This window comes from Corticium candelabrum, chromosome 1 (genome assembly GCF_963422355.1).
Source record: "Corticium candelabrum chromosome 1, ooCorCand1.1, whole genome shotgun sequence".
Taxonomy (NCBI): Eukaryota; Metazoa; Porifera; class Homoscleromorpha; order Homosclerophorida; family Plakinidae; genus Corticium; species Corticium candelabrum.
Genome location: NC_085085.1, coordinates 10,295,458 through 10,311,186, shown reverse-complemented (window position 1 = coordinate 10,311,186; position 15,729 = coordinate 10,295,458). Strand labels below are relative to the sequence as shown.

At 40.4% G+C, this 15,729-nt stretch overlaps 2 protein-coding genes across 3 annotated transcripts in view; both read right to left on the bottom strand.

Annotated features, from left to right (window-relative positions):
• LOC134185055 (peroxidasin homolog) lies at nt 1-3,698 on the bottom strand. 2 transcript variants are annotated; one of them, XM_062652844.1, is made up of 11 exons: nt 3,380-3,698; nt 3,217-3,268; nt 3,107-3,160; nt 2,954-3,037; nt 2,133-2,402; nt 1,790-2,059; nt 1,473-1,724; nt 994-1,239; nt 758-925; nt 623-681; nt 393-556 (listed from the first exon to the last, which is right to left on the bottom strand). In XM_062652844.1, exons 1-11 carry the CDS (start codon nt 3,539-3,541, stop codon nt 539-541), a joined length of 1,635 nt encoding a protein of 544 aa, XP_062508828.1. In that variant the 5' UTR covers nt 3,542-3,698; the 3' UTR covers nt 393-538. The 2 variants fall into 2 exon arrangements, with proteins under 2 accessions (XP_062508823.1, XP_062508828.1); XM_062652839.1 differs by having other exon boundaries at nt 1-556; nt 623-925.
• Nucleotides 3,699-5,908: 2,210 nt separating this feature from the next.
• The window catches only part of LOC134178428 (retinal-specific phospholipid-transporting ATPase ABCA4-like), a 29,905-nt gene continuing 20,084 nt past the window's right edge, over nt 5,909-15,729 (bottom strand). The window contains exons 24-40 of the mRNA XM_062645309.1: nt 12,369-13,211; nt 11,331-11,391; nt 11,088-11,262; nt 10,525-10,640; nt 9,909-10,065; nt 9,413-9,548; nt 9,068-9,351; nt 8,934-9,008; nt 8,626-8,732; nt 8,430-8,571; nt 7,618-7,752; nt 7,452-7,555; nt 7,260-7,352; nt 7,025-7,130; nt 6,809-6,946; nt 6,285-6,434; nt 5,909-6,227 (exon numbers count right to left, since the gene is read on the bottom strand). Coding sequence (XP_062501293.1) covers nt 6,183-6,227; nt 6,285-6,434; nt 6,809-6,946; nt 7,025-7,130; nt 7,260-7,352; nt 7,452-7,555; nt 7,618-7,752; nt 8,430-8,571; nt 8,626-8,732; nt 8,934-9,008; nt 9,068-9,351; nt 9,413-9,548; nt 9,909-10,065; nt 10,525-10,640; nt 11,088-11,262; nt 11,331-11,391; nt 12,369-13,211 — 2,867 coding nt within the window. The 3' untranslated portion in view covers nt 5,909-6,182. The remainder of the gene's footprint in view (nt 6,228-6,284; nt 6,435-6,808; nt 6,947-7,024; nt 7,131-7,259; nt 7,353-7,451; nt 7,556-7,617; nt 7,753-8,429; nt 8,572-8,625; nt 8,733-8,933; nt 9,009-9,067; nt 9,352-9,412; nt 9,549-9,908; nt 10,066-10,524; nt 10,641-11,087; nt 11,263-11,330; nt 11,392-12,368; nt 13,212-15,729) is intronic.

Below are 15,729 nucleotides of genomic sequence, written 5' to 3'. Positions count from 1 at the left end.
TACACATTTTTGTTGCTGCCGTTGATTAAATCCAGGATAGTCTTACAGCGTTACAAACAAGTCAACCAAAACTACTTTAGCAAGACTGCCTGAAAGAAGCAATACAGCTGACAATTGGAACAAACAGAAATACTAATAGAGAAACTACTTGACGACAATCTATTAATATCAGGTCAGTCTTCAATGCAGACAATACCGGCGAAATTGCTGGTAGTACTGGTGTACTCAACTTGATACTCATCGTAGTTACCAGCATGCTTGTAAGCATTGGTTGACGCCGAATCACGAAATCTGAAGTAATAACGGGTCTTGCCTCCCCACACATAACCGGTCCAGTTACACTTACTGTAATATACGTAGACACCTGACTTATTATTGTTATTTTTAAATATTTTTCTTCCTTCATCAGTAGATGCCCAGTGATATCCAACAGGACAATCGTATATTTTTGATTTATCCCATGAGTCAGACAATGAAACTGCGTAACGAACTGATCTGTCGTACGTAGATTGCCTGAATCCTCCACATGAGTCACTTGTCAACATCCAACTCGTATCTACAGAAAAGTTACAAATAATTGTTTTCGTCTTTATGTGTGTATGACTAGTTGTGTATACTGTACCTCTGGGTAGAGAAACAATTTGCATTGTGGTGCTAATAGTTTCTCCGTCATGTTGAGCGCTGCAGTTGTACACACCAAAGTCGCAATTGACTGCATTAGGAATAACCAGCGTTCCGTTTGAAAACACAGATATACTTTTATCGCATCCAACTATTTTCCTATTGTTACGATTGATTGACCAATGCGTATTGACAGGAAGTCCGAGTGCGGCGGTAGCCGAACAGTCGATGGATATTGTTTCAGATGTTCTGTTGGGAGTCACATTGGATGGTGGACGGTGAACAAATTGCAACTGAGATATTACTTCAAACATGTACATACAACAGGTAAATAATAAACAAGAAACACATAAAAATTTATGTTAGTTATACCTATTTTTGTATCTTTAACATCTTGGCCCACGCGGTTAACTGCATGGCAGCGGTAGACACCAACGAACAATTGGCTCATGTTCTTAATCTGTAGCAATCCTGCTTCGCTGCTTGTCAACCGTTGTGAGCCTCGAGTCCAGTAGACATCCGGCGAGGGTGGACCTGCAGCAGCACACCGCAATTCTAATTCTCCTTGTGATCGAACAGCAACGATAGGAGAAATGGGACTGGTGATAATAGCAGGAGCTGCAGTAAACACGAAATTGATATAACATGGTTACCAGTGCCTTTCCTGTGTTCGCAAGTTTCGGTTCTGTCTACGCAAGCTCTTTCGAAGGCCAACTGTGTCTACAGTGTCCATGTGTGTAGTGTACAGTCTCCAACACGTATACTATAAATTCTGGAAAGTACAGTAAATTGGAAAGCTCGCAAACAAGTTGCGAGTTGCATGCGATCAATACGGAAGAAAATCGACTGACCTATAACCGTAAACGGTACTTCGTGTCTCAGTTTCTCTCCCGTCTGTTTGGTTGCGATGCACGCGTATCTTCCGCTGTCATCCAGTGTCGTGTTTTTGATAATGAGAGTGCAACCTTCTTGCGTCGCCCTTCCTGCTGGAAGACTGCCGCCAATCTTTTGCCACGTCAATGAATATCCACGGAGAGAACAAAGTCGACACTTGAGTAGAGCGTCCGTATTAACAACAGCTTCTCCAGGAAGAGTAGGAATGTCTAACACAAATACGACAACGACGATCAGAATATTATAGACAATTAATATAATTTGTTTATCTAACTATTTAAATCTATTGTGAGAGTGAGAGAGTGAGTCTTCTTTCCAATATCGTTTTGTGCTGTACAGATGTATTGACCTACATCCGATTGCGTCACGTTACGAAGAATGAGAGTTCCGTTCTTCTCTATTTTGCTTGACTTTGGCAAATCATCTACTCGAGACCAAGTAATCGTTGGAATGGGATATCCTGACGTCGAGCAGTCCAACTTGACATCGTCTCCGGGAAATACGGACACGACGTCAGAAGACACTTTAACAAAAGATGGAGGAGCTAAAAGTTAAAGTTATTTATTCTATTATACAATAATGATGTAATATATGTGTTAGATAAATAGAATTGATACCTTGAACGGCAAGAGTGGCGTATCCTTGCTCTAACCCAAACACGTTTTTAGCTTCACATACATAGGACCCTGCATCTTCTGGTTGGATATCAACAATTTTTAGTGCATTAGTGAGCAATACAGAAGCTCTCAATTTAGGAAGCGGCGAGTTATCCAGCCTTCTCCAACTGATTGTAGGAGTTGGTGTTCCGTTTGCCTCACATTCGAATACAGCTAAACCTTTCTGTAATACGGTTACACTGAGTGGGGAACGAGTGATGACGGGAGGGTCTACAAGAAACAGAATATGGAGAGCAGAAATTCTATTTACAAACTGACAGGATGACATAAAAGTTTGTATCTTTATTCTTTCTCTAAATCTGCTCTGCACTGATTATCTGTTGCTTGTTTTATGTATTTTCTTTTCTCTCTCTCCCTCCCTTCCTTCTTCCACCCTCCCTCCCTCCTCTCTCTCTCTCTCTCTCTCTCTCTCTCTCTCTCTCTCTCTCTCTCTCTCTCTCTCTCTCTCTCTCTTTCTCTCTCTCCCGTGGAGCGTGCGAGTGTTCCATGTTCATTTGTTTGTGTGTGTGAGTGCGTGCATGCGTGCGTGCGAGTGCGTCTGTGCGTGCGTGAGTGTGTTGTTTGCTTGTTGTTTCTATATTGGTTTGTTTGTTTGTTTGATGTTGTTGTTGTTGTTGTTGTTGTGTGTGTGTATGTCTGTGTGTGTGTGTGTGTGTGTGTGTGTGTGTGTGTGTGTGTGTGTGTGTGTGTGTGTGTGTGTGTGTGCGTAAGTGCGTGCGCTTGTCTTTCATGCTAGGATAATGTTTAACTTCAATACTTACCAATACTTGTTCCACGTGGTCCCACGTCACCTGTTTCACCTTTCTCACCTTGCATTCCTTGAAGACCCGTTTCTCCTTTCTTGCCTTATTGATATAGCAGATAACAATTGCACAAAAAGTAAAATTATGCTTCACTCTATGCAGTTGACATACCTTGTGATCCACGCCTTCCTTTCTCACCTTTTGCTCCCACGCTTCCTTTGGGGCCTACAAACATGCAGCATATTCATTTTTGGAAAATATGTAAAAGCAGTGACAGCTACCTTGAATGCAAATTTTTTGGTTTGATGTACAGTGAGCTCGCAGTGACTTCAGCTGCAGGTACATTATGAAACATACAATAAATTCGACTGGCTTTACGAATTTCCTTTTAATATATAGCACGTCGGTGGCATGCGTTTAAATGCAATGTTACTGATTTTTCACCTGTAGTGAAATCATCTGTTCTAGAAGCTTGTCCACACTCCCTGTATCGTCGACATTTTGACTGACAGCTCGTCTAGCATAGCGGTGCAGCAAGTCATGATCAGGGGCGTGATCGTTTGCATTCTCTTCTACAAAGTCGAACTTCGCACGTGTATCTTCCATGTTATTGATGCGAGACTCGAGTCGGTCAATTCTGATTTGATGTAGAGCGAACAAGCAGAAGAATGCCCCGACCAATATCAACGTTGTTGCGCAGCAGGCGTACAAAAGGAAACGATCCTTTCGAGAGACGGTGCACCGGTGCTCGCTGATCTCTCCCATCGTCTGGTTCTGAATGAACTACTGCACAGTGAGCTGAACCCTCTAGTGGTAATATCACGACGGAAGTGCGTGTTGTCGGTGTGAAAGTACGCGACTGCGGTCAACAAGGTCTATGTTTGTGTTCTTACATTTAGGATCTAATTGCGAGTAAACAATAGATCTCTTTCATAACTTTCTTCAACGAGGCGTGCAGCATGACGTTATCGTTTTTTGGCACTTCGGAAAATGAGAGTCCAAGTAATTTCATCATGCACATTCAGTAAATCGTCGCATTCGAATTTCTTGACATTTTTCATTTCTCTGGACTGTCCGCTTCTCTAACGATTTGTTTTGTCGATGCTTTCAAAAGTGTTGATTTATGATTGTACAGCCACCTTTGGGCGTCAGATGTCCGACACTAGTATACTGCTAGTAGCATTCGTTCACACACGTATACAAATGCACGCTTACTCCACCGTAATATCTAGTAGGTCGATACTGCATGACTCGTAATGAGTACGCAATGAATTAGTATGTCGTGTACAAGGTCTGTATTGGCATGTTCTCTGACGCAACGTGGTAAGTCAGGATGTTAGATGTTAGCTCCTTCCTTGTTGCATGAGCGTCATTTGTGCCATTCGCTCTAGACTGGTCTAGTAATTGATTAACTCAAGGCTCACATGCGCTAAGGTTATAGTAGCACATACTAGACAGCTCGATGACTCGATGACTACCCGGATGTGGGTGGGTTAATAGACAGACGTGGGTGGTGTTATCTACTCCAAATAGATTGTTAGTTACAGTAAATGGTTGTGAGAAAACAATTACAGTCTATATTGGACTGGTGTAGAACTAATACGAAAGAGAACAACTGGATAACAGCCATGGGTTTTAACTGTAGCACTTTAGTGCTTCTTTATTGGATATAGTGTTGTTTGTGCTAATCGTATTTAGTATACAGTTGACAACTTCATGAGTTTGTTAAACTATATAAGAATATTAATTTTTTTTGAATTTTGTTGTCTGTACAAAATTTAAAATATTGCTAGCTACCACTGCAGAGTAACTGTTGTACTGCAATTCAATAACAAACAAATTTCAGGGTGACCGTCCCACGCTATTTTACAGTTTTGTAGACTTTTGGCCATTCTCCTACTACAGACATGGCAGTAAAACTACCACTACATTGATCTTTCTCAACAAGTGTCTCTCTCTCTCTCTCTCACACACACACACAGACACCAACCAACAAACAAACAACACACACATACACACACGAAAGCACACACACACACGCGCGCGAATATACACACGCACTCGCACGCACACGCAGACTCTCACAAGCACACGCACACACACGCGCATGCACAGCTACTGGTATGGGTGTTGTGGAGGATTAATTAGTTACTAGACTGCTACAAGTTTTACATTGCATGATCAGTCTTGTAGGGCAATTGTTTCTACTAGAAATCTCATATAGGCTCCATACTGTTCTCTTCTTGATCCGGTAACTCCTGAATGTTTGGTCAGGTGTGTCTGGTCTGGTTGCAGTATCTATTAGATTTCTCCTCTCGGGAAGAACTGATGACGATTAAGTGGCCTCTTTTTGTCGAATTGTTCTGACTTTACCAGATTAAGACAATCCCGTCTTTTCACTTGTCCATACTCTTTACGGTTGCTTAAAATGCCAAACAGAGGCTCCAGTGAAAGATATGAATATTTTGCTATAATTTTCAAAAGTTGCTTGATGGTCTTTACCATCCTTTCTGCCTACTAGCTAGTAATGTTTCATGAAATGTTTCTATAGCACCCGAGTTGGAACGGTGAGTGTCACAAAGAGAGTACGGTCTCTAGATGTTGAAGAGATTTATTGGCCAACCTGTCGAAACGATGGGAGATACTCTAGAATTAAAGTTGGTTTACGGTGTACAAACGCGTGCCAGAATGCTCTCCTGTTGAGACTTTGTCCATTGATAACAGCATCCGACTGAATGCAAGTAATAGAAGATGAGGTAGATGTTGTATTATGTTCTGTCCTCAATACACCTGATGCTCACACTATTCTTTGCTACATGCTGGCCAAGACTCACTTGCCTTCTGCTGGTACGAGAATTTTCATCAACAAAAGCATAGTTGATAAAACCTCATGACCATGAATCCTAGAATTTAGACAAGGTCGACAATCAGAAGAGTCTGACCTCTACAAAGCATTCCTTAAGTCTACTCTGTACTATTTTAAATGCTCCAGATGCTGATTCAATATCCTCAACTTTACAAGAAAAATACTCGCACGAAATAGGTGTGTTAAGTCATCTCAGGGCTTACACAGGACAAGGTGATCTCAAACTTCGTCTTCCGTTTACAAACGTTTTCAAAAACAAAGCAAGTAATATCAACAATGTTGAGCTTCACCAAACTGTTCATTGTAATTAAATCAGCATCTAAATTTCATGTCCTGTACTATTTTGCAGTTCGACTCTAATACTATCAAGAACTTCAGATCCTATTCTGTTATCTCTTCCTCTGATTCTTGCTGCAACAAATGTACCTGCAATTAAAATTTGCGGTGAGCAAAATTGATATATTTTGTTGAATTTCATCTTACAGATTCAAGATCTTCACTGATTTCTGCAAGAGTTACTTGCTGTTTTCGAGCAGTATAAAAAGCGCCAAATTTAGATCTTAAAGACGTACTCTTTGAAGCTGAAGAAACACCAACGAAGCCGCATTGCTGCTTTGCAAAGTGAAGAAACACCTATTTAGAAATTAGAACGTTCACAACCGCTGATGTGTGATCCTCACCCACCCACACGTACTCACATGCACGCACGCACGCACGCAAGCACACGCACACACACACACACACACACACACACACACACACACACACACACACACACACACAAACACGCAGGCAGACAATGACAAACACCCACACACAGACACGCACACGCGCAAGCACACAATAACGGACGCATGCACTCATACCTCACTGGGAACGGACGCCTACGAGCAAGTGCAAACATACGATATACCGGTGGCCTATACGCTAAGGTCTTTTCATTGGCAGGAGGTTCAACGTATACCGGTATTCTTAAGAAATGGACGACAACATGTGAATTGACTTACTCTATCCAACGTAGTCTGTGATACGGAGTAGTCCTCAATCTGTAGATCTTCCTTGCTACTTTCCAGTTGACTAAAGATGCTTGGTAGTTGCGACAAACTGGAGGATAACTGGTATTCCAGCATTTTATGATGCTCCTCCTATAAAATTATCAGAGTAGAAATTAATCAAGGATAAAGTTCTGTCCTTACACCAGAATTGTGTGTTTGTTTTTCTACCTTCAACTCAGCTCCTGGAAATGAGCTACTGAAGAATGTCTTTGTTGGCTCAAGATTAGGGCGAGAACCAGCAACACGAACAGTCACAGTGTAACCATCTCCAAACCTAAACGAAAGAACTAAATCAATTCACACAAAATCATTATAAATGTTATCATAATGGATTATTATTCAAACGCAACCGCAAAAGAACCCATGCACTTGCGCACGGCTGCATAAGCAGGAAAGCACTTACTTGTTCTTTAGATGAAGAGGACTTCCTAAGCATTTTAGTTTCCCATTGACCATGATTCCAATTCGAGTGCAAATTGCTTCACACTCTTCCATACTGCAAAAACGTTATAACAAAGCTGATTGTTAAGTCGACTACAGCAGCAAAGGTGAGACGAAGCCTTAAATGACGTTAGCAAAATACAAAGTTTTTGACCTGTGTGATGACAGAACGATCGATCGTCCGTCCTGAACTAGACTGTTGATTACAGACCACAAGAATCGTCTGGACTTTGGGTCCATTCCAGTGGTTGGTTCATCCTACACGTACAAACAATTCAATTTCATTTAACAATTTTAGGATTGAAAGTTCGCTACTTTACCATGAACACAACAGCAGGTTGTCCAATGAGTGCAATTGCTGCAGTCAACTTTCTCTTGTTGCCTCCACTGTATTTGCCAGCACGCACATCAGCATAACGTGACAGAGCCAGCTTGTGAATGCACCATTCAACAACCTAATGAACATCGCTTGAGAAATGCCATAAAAGAAACCACGCGATGCTAGCCAGCAGCATGCCATTGCAGCAGCATGTCTGTAAAAATTTTCATCTGAACGTCCCATCCTACTTGTGCATGCGGCATGTATTGCCTTATCTGCTTGTCAACCCGTCTGGTCTAAATTTCATTATGTACTAGTTATAATTGATTGAGTTAAATCATTGATTCACAAATGCAATGTTGCCACAAGCACCAATACCAATGTCTTGATTTGTTACAATGGAATAAACTACAATATATGGTAGCTAATGATTACCGAGAAACTCGCCTGGCTGTACGCTGATGAAACAAAGTAAGTGAAGAATATACACAATCACTTTCATGTTTCAAAGAAATCGCACAAATGGTCTACGCAGATCTACCTATTTGACCAATATCTATATAACTCAACCCTTAAGTCACATCTGGTCATAGTGTCAAGAATAGGGATACTGCTAACCTTAAGCGTCTGCTGTCATACTGACAGCAGACGCTTAAATTTGTTAAAACAAAGTTGGACGTAGGTGGAGTCTTAAATGGTAAACCTGGCTTAACGGTCAGCTTCTAACAAACGGTATACCGATTTTGGCCAGAACTTTGTTTCACACTGCTAATCAGTCAACCTATACAGTTTCAAAGAAGCCTTCAAATTTACCTTTCTTATTTCTGGTTCAGCAATACCCTTCAATCGTGCATAAAATGTCAAATGTTCACGCCCAGTTAGCAAATCATTAAGAGCATTGAACTGTGGACAATAACCAATATTTCGTCTCACTGCATGAATATCACCTGTCACACTGTCGTAACAACAAATGTCAGCTACACCAGCAGGATTAAGATATCATGTAGACCTGTGGTTCAGAAATGATGCGTCCCCTGAAGTGACTGACACATCTCCAGTTAGCATCTTGAACAGAGTTGTCTTGCCTGCGCCATTCACTCCAAGAAGACCAAAACACTGCAATTGTGGAATGGAACGTCTTACACACGCATACTTACAGAGTACACACACATACTCACACATACACACCCTCTCTCTCACACACACACACCCACCCACCCACCCACCCACCACACACACACACACACACACACACACACACACACACACACACACACACACACAAGCAGACACGTAAGCAAGAACACACTCACGCACCTCTCCTTTCAGTATTCCAAGAGACAAGCCATTTACAGCCAGTACTTTCGATTTAGAGATGCACGAGTGATACATCTAATCAAACAAATGAAATTAACCACAAGCTAACCAGACTAGCTAGTCTGGATCATCACTTTCGTTATGTTCTGTATCTTTAATACAGTATCAGGTGATGGACTGTTCACAATCTTCCTTCTCTCTTCAGCTACATCCGCATCATCACTTTCTCTTTCTTCATGATCTCTATCGATCGGGTCCACAATCTTGTGGGACCAACACAGTGATGGCAGGAAGATCTTGTACTCCACAAGAAGTACAACAAAAAAGAAGACCAAACCGGAAATCAGCATACTAATAATGCTTCGACCGACTGCATCTTGGCTCAGAGAGAAAAGACCAACTACATCAGTTGAAACACCTGAATACAATCCGGCAATAAGCTTAAAGTAAAGTATATGACAGTCCAGTAAAACACTTACCAAAGCTCTGGAGTTCTTGTGTAGCAGCAAGCTTGTAATGGTTATAGGCAATATCCATTAAACCACGACCAACGCAGTAGTTAGGAAAGACAATAAATACAGTACGAAGTTGACTGCTCACTGTACTACCAGCAATCTATTCAAGGCACATTAGTTTTCGGCACAAATAATGAAAATGATGCACGCTTGACAAAGAAGTAAATTACATAGAAACAGCCAACACGGACCACACAATCACACAGACACAGACACAGACACAGACACACAGACACAGACACACACACACACACACACACACACACACACACACACACACACACACACACACACACACACAGCAAAGATAGCACTGAACGCACATAGTGATGCATGCATGCACGCAAGCAAACATTCACGCACTCTGAGTCTCATGCATGCACAGACGTAGAGAAAGCAAACAAAAAACTAAATCTCAAGTACGTAAACTGAAATTAAGACTATACTAAAGACAACTGACCCATCCATGTTCTGCTTCCTCAACAAGCTGCAAGACAAGGGTAGTTGATGTTGTCACAAATCCGATCAGTACACATGCAGCCATGCTAACAACATAAGCTGTGCTACTGTTCTTGAACACAAACGTAACAGGATACATCATAGGAATCATCGCCCAACTAAAATTACAAACAGCAGCTTCAACACACTAAAAACTCTGACAGCATGTGCTACTCTAATTAATAATTTAAGGAAATGTCATTAGCATCAAGATTTACTAGAAATTTTTTTGCTTCTAAACATATTCTTTTTTCAAATTATGGTGGCCCCATGCATCTGCCTCATTTATACACCTGAGCATCTCCCTGCACATGTAATCAAAGATGCAAATTTACACAGTCAGACAGGAAAGCTGCCAGCAGATAACAAGTGAATGCATGGGTAGGCACACTTCCAGAGGAGACAACCAAGCTAGCAAAATAGAATAGGACTTCACTCAAAGTCAAGCACACACGCACTTGAACAGACGCCTATCATGAACAACAATTGAATCCCACCACCAATTAGCATGAGTCCAAATACGCATACACATAGAGTAAAGAAAGTGACAAGTATAGCCTTGATACATAAAATGGTACCCGTGAAGAACGAATAAGACAACAACTGCCGAGAAGCTGTCTCCTGATGTGTAAACGTCTTCACCAAAAGCAAGAAAAATGACGACAACGAGAAGAACAGTAACCATGTAGTTGCACTGAAACACAACCAAAGAATTCTCATAAATCCTTAAAATTAAGTCATTCTTAGGTACACTAACATATTAAAGGTATTTGTAATTAATTTCTATATTAGTCTTCTAAGATCACCTATTGCACTAATTGTAACAATAAATAATGCAAACAACTGTAAAATCAAAATTTCTCATTTCAAAGAACCATAAAATACCAATAATCTTCCGGCAATAAATAGCTATAACCTCAAACTAAATTAAATCAATACTTAAATTATTCTATAGAAGTAATGCAATTTTAAATAGTCAATCTAAAATTATCAGACACGACTATTACATCAACAGGTAGCTAACTTCTTTCCATTCATTATCAATATGTTAGAATTTAGCATCCCTAGGAATGCTTTGGCACCCAGCTATTCAGTACACAAGGCAGTAACTTTTATTTTCAGATACAGCAAAATCACGTACCATGTCCCAAAAGTAGTTTGCCAGCCAGTAGACAACTGGGTTTACACCACAAGCAAGCTGCAGATGTTTTGCACCAGTTGCACGCTCTTGTATAAGAAACATAATAAACGATGGTGGAACAAATGACAAGGCAAATATGACGCACAAAGCAACAATAAGATCAATTCCTGATCGCCTGAGTAATGAACAAGTTGAAGATTTAAAACATCTTAATTAAGCAATTCTGATGTTAAGCGATGTTACATTTTGTCTTCAATTAGCTGCACAACAGTCTGATTGAATGGGTGAGACAAAGTAGTAATACCTGCAGAAATAAAGACAGTTACACAAAATTTACGCTAAGAAAGAGAACGAACACAGCGCGCATGCACACACGCACACACACGCACACGAACAACTCATTGACATCACCCTCTACCAGTAAGAACAACAGATGCAATTTACTAAAACCCTGTACTGTCTGACATTCAAACCAATAAACAAAACCATCAGCTCAGACTGGCAAACAAACCAATAAACAAAACCATCAGCTCAGACTGGCAAACAAACCAATAAACAAAACCATCAGCTCAGACCGGCAAACAAACCAATAAACAAACACACAGACACAATGACCAATAAACATACAACAAAGACCTACACAAACAAACAGGCAGAAAAACAGACAATGAAAGATATACAGACTAATAACAAAGCCACTCCAGTCAGATAAAACTACTAAATTGCTTGAGTGTCATCTCTACAAGATCAGCAATTAAACACTACTGACAAAATAGCTAAAAACAGTTGTGATGCAACATTGGTAAGTTGTTCATACAGTATATAGCTTTGCTATTAAAACAACAAAAATAGCATAGTCCAGTAAAGAACAAGAAGTCTTGTTGACACTGCTTTAAGTTTGCATATTCAACACTGCACGTATTTTAGCATGCAAAACTAAATTTTGTTAGAGCAAGTATACTCCAGTACACTGATGATGATACAATGATGATGATAATCACTCCAGAATATTCTGTCACTAACGTCTACCATTGTCGTGGATTTTTATGGCAAGATTTCAAGTTAGATTTGAGATTGTGTTTGTACCTCTTCTTCTGCTTGACTTTGCAAATGCAACCCTTATTTCATTAAACGATTACACACATATTTACATACATAATACAAAATACAAACGTAGATCAACATAAAGACAAACAAACAAACAAAAAACCTTGTAAGACACTGCAATCATGCAGCAGCAGCATTGCCTAAATCAGTTGCTGCCATGTCAACTCAACTCACCATATTCTAATGAATCTGCAGACTGATCAAAATGATTTCTCAGTATGACATTATTCAATACATTCAGGTAAATCGGAGGAGAATGATATCCCTTGTTTGTATACCAAGCTTTAGCAGCTTTTCTCACACCAAAAAGCTGCAGATCGTCATGGTAGACTCCTGGCAACGGCTCAGCATATTCCTGATTTTCATGACCAAAGCTTACACCCCCATATCTGTGCAAAATATACTCATCTGTTGATTTCAGAATGTAGTCTGACATGTTCTTCTTGTCAGTTAAGTCTTGAAGAGTTAGATCATCTACAGTCAAAAGTGATGGAGGAGAAGGAGCAACAACACCTGCAGGACATTGCTGTTTATGAGACACGCAGCTACATGTTGCATTCGATGATGAAGCAACGTTAGTAGAATTAGTCCAGTATTTGTTTGGTAAATGACAATGCGACTGCATGTACTGTAAATACTGATGACACCTCACTAGCGACATATTGCTGACAAGATAGTGAGCTGATGCACCACATGGCTGAGCCAATGTCTTTGTCAAATTCACAGCTTGTTTTTGCCAAGGTTGAAAGTTCTTAAAAGGAATGTACATGTCACCAGGATAGAGACTAGGTGTCAGCTCTATGATCCCATTGGAATGATGTGAAGCAAGCATCTTGAACAAGAGAGCAATAGAGATAAACACAGCCGGCAATATGAGTTGCGCAAAAAGCCCTCTTGTGTATTTCAGACTGTTGCAAAACCGTTTTATAAACAATGCCTTGAACTGATGCAGCAGCAAACGCTTTCCTGTCACTGTCAAAGTTCCGGCATCTCCATTAGATTGTGCCTCACAAGATTCTACACATAATGTACAGTTCATAAGCAAAGCCATAATTATTGCACAGTTTCATTTGAGCGAAACACGTTTTAGAAATGCATAACATAAAGAACACAACTGAAATTCAAACTCATTTCATACAGCTAAAAAGATCTTGAAGTAACGAATGACAATAAAGCCAATAAACAGGCACATTGCAAACAGACAAACAAACAATCAGATAGAACGAAAGAAAATTCAGAAGTTTCTTCAGCACCCAGCCAAATGATCACTAAATGAAGTGGTCGGACCTAACATGAATTCCGTTGTTTGTGGCGGAAGAGGTAGATTTGCGGTGCATGCAGTTACATAAGCGTAATGTGAAGGATATGATAAAACAATCGAGAACATAAGTAGTGAACCATGCATTCAGTAGCAAGATTTTCCAACAATGACTGTGGGATAGTAGCTTCAGATAAAGTTAGATTCTAATAGTTTCACTAGTTATCTTACTAAGATATTATTGTTTTTAGATTACTTAGCAGTTACGAAGTCGTAAACTTTTTGTGACTCAGCAGCAATATTAACGTTTGATGTTAGAAAATATGTACCTGTGTTGGACAATACATGTACTTGAAAGACTGACAAACTAACAGGGAGACTGACAAAAAGAACAGAAAGCCTTACAAAAACAATGCCAGCGTTAATTTAGAAGAAAAATATCTAGAATATTTAATACTAATCTCAAAACTGTACACATAACAGTGTGGAAAATTGGAAACTATTTTGGCTTGGAGAGACTGAGCTTAGATAGGACATTCTTGTATAATGTTACATATCTAATTAAGTGCCTCCCCTACTGCAGCCATTTTGCATGTAATTTTTGATAACCAACTTCCAAGGAAGAAATGGCGTTACAGGCAGCTGAGGATTTCTCTGGATAAAGCATGCTAGGAGGCACCCAAGTTTATGAAATTAACAGTTACACGATTGAAAAGGCCATCACGTGCTGCGAGACAAGGCTTACACTATCATATATGCGTACAAGTGGATGTTTTGTCCAAACACGTCCCAACACTGGTGCAGTATTTGGTTGCGGACAAACAACACATTTGGTGGGATGTTGTCCTTTGTCCTACCGCTATTTCCACGCTGCATAAGTAACATCTCCAGTCAGCTTTTCCTTCATTAGATGTAGCTTGTAGCATGTGTCTTCTATGTGAACCACAGAACACTACTAATATGACTCTGCTTACAGCTTCAGTCTTATAAGTCCAGTATCTGCTTGTAATGTAATACTTGACAGACAGAAAAAAGACAGTCAGACAGTCAGTCAGTAGAAATTTGTGTCTAATAAATGAAGTCAGTCAGTCAGACAGACAAACAGACAGACAGGCAGGCAGGGGAAGGCAGCCAGGAGCAGGCAGCCAGGAGCAGGCAGCCAGGAGCAGGCATGCAGGCAGGCAGGCAGGCAGGCAGGCAGGCAGGCAGGCAGGCAGGCAGGCAGGCAGGCAGGCAGGCAGGCAGGCAGGCAGGCAGGCAGACAGGCAGGCAGGCAGGCAGACAGGCCGACAGATAATTTATTCTCATACAGATTCTACTTGTACATATGCTAGGATTTTAAAAATACACATCAGTCCTTGCAAACAACAAAGTCATGAACTAATGGACTTGACTTTGAATGCCAAAATCAAATAATCTATCTAAATCACCATGATTAGGTAATAGCTTTGAAAGTTTTCTAACAATAACTTTGGCATTGCATCTTTGAAGAATTGTAGAAAATCCTTTTCTCCAATACGACATGAACATAAAATCATTAAAATTGGCTTCTGGATTTACTGACTGTTGTGACAAATGCTGCAAAAAATTCTCTACCTCCGTGCCCCACCTCCCAAAATGTACTATCACAAGAGGAACACATCTTGACGTATCCTCCTGGAACAAGCTCTTCTGAATATTTTTCATTTTCTTTTCTTCTCTTGTCGCAACAGCATGACCATTTTCCTTGCTAGCCTTACTAATAATGTCCTGACTCCACGGATGAGCCAGGGAAACATCAAGATCCAAATTCTGTCCAGTATTAGGATCAAACATTGTAATGTCTGAACGGTTTTCAGTGTTGATGTATTGATGTCTTGGTTCTGTTCGATGGGGAAGGTGAAGGTCAGACAGGCACTCACTCCACCCATTTAAGACTGAATTGTGAGACCACACAAGTCCACCCCCATATTTACAGGTTAAAAGATGGTATCCGTATTCATCTAAATCATGACCACAATCACACTTTTTAATCCCAACCTCAAGTAAGATGCTAAAGAAATTCGTTTGTTTTAAAGCGTGCTTAGCAGAAGTGGGGATGCCATCCAGCCATGCACTAGCCCCTCGTCCTTGCAGAGATCTCAACTGTGCTGCATCTCTATCAGACTGTGCTTGTATAATAATATCAGTAGCACTATCACTGGCAATCTTTGTGGATAATCGAGGCTGTAATTTCTTTGGATATGAGATTAAATTATCAAAAGACTGTTGTTCTCCATCTTTGTACTTTGACTTGGA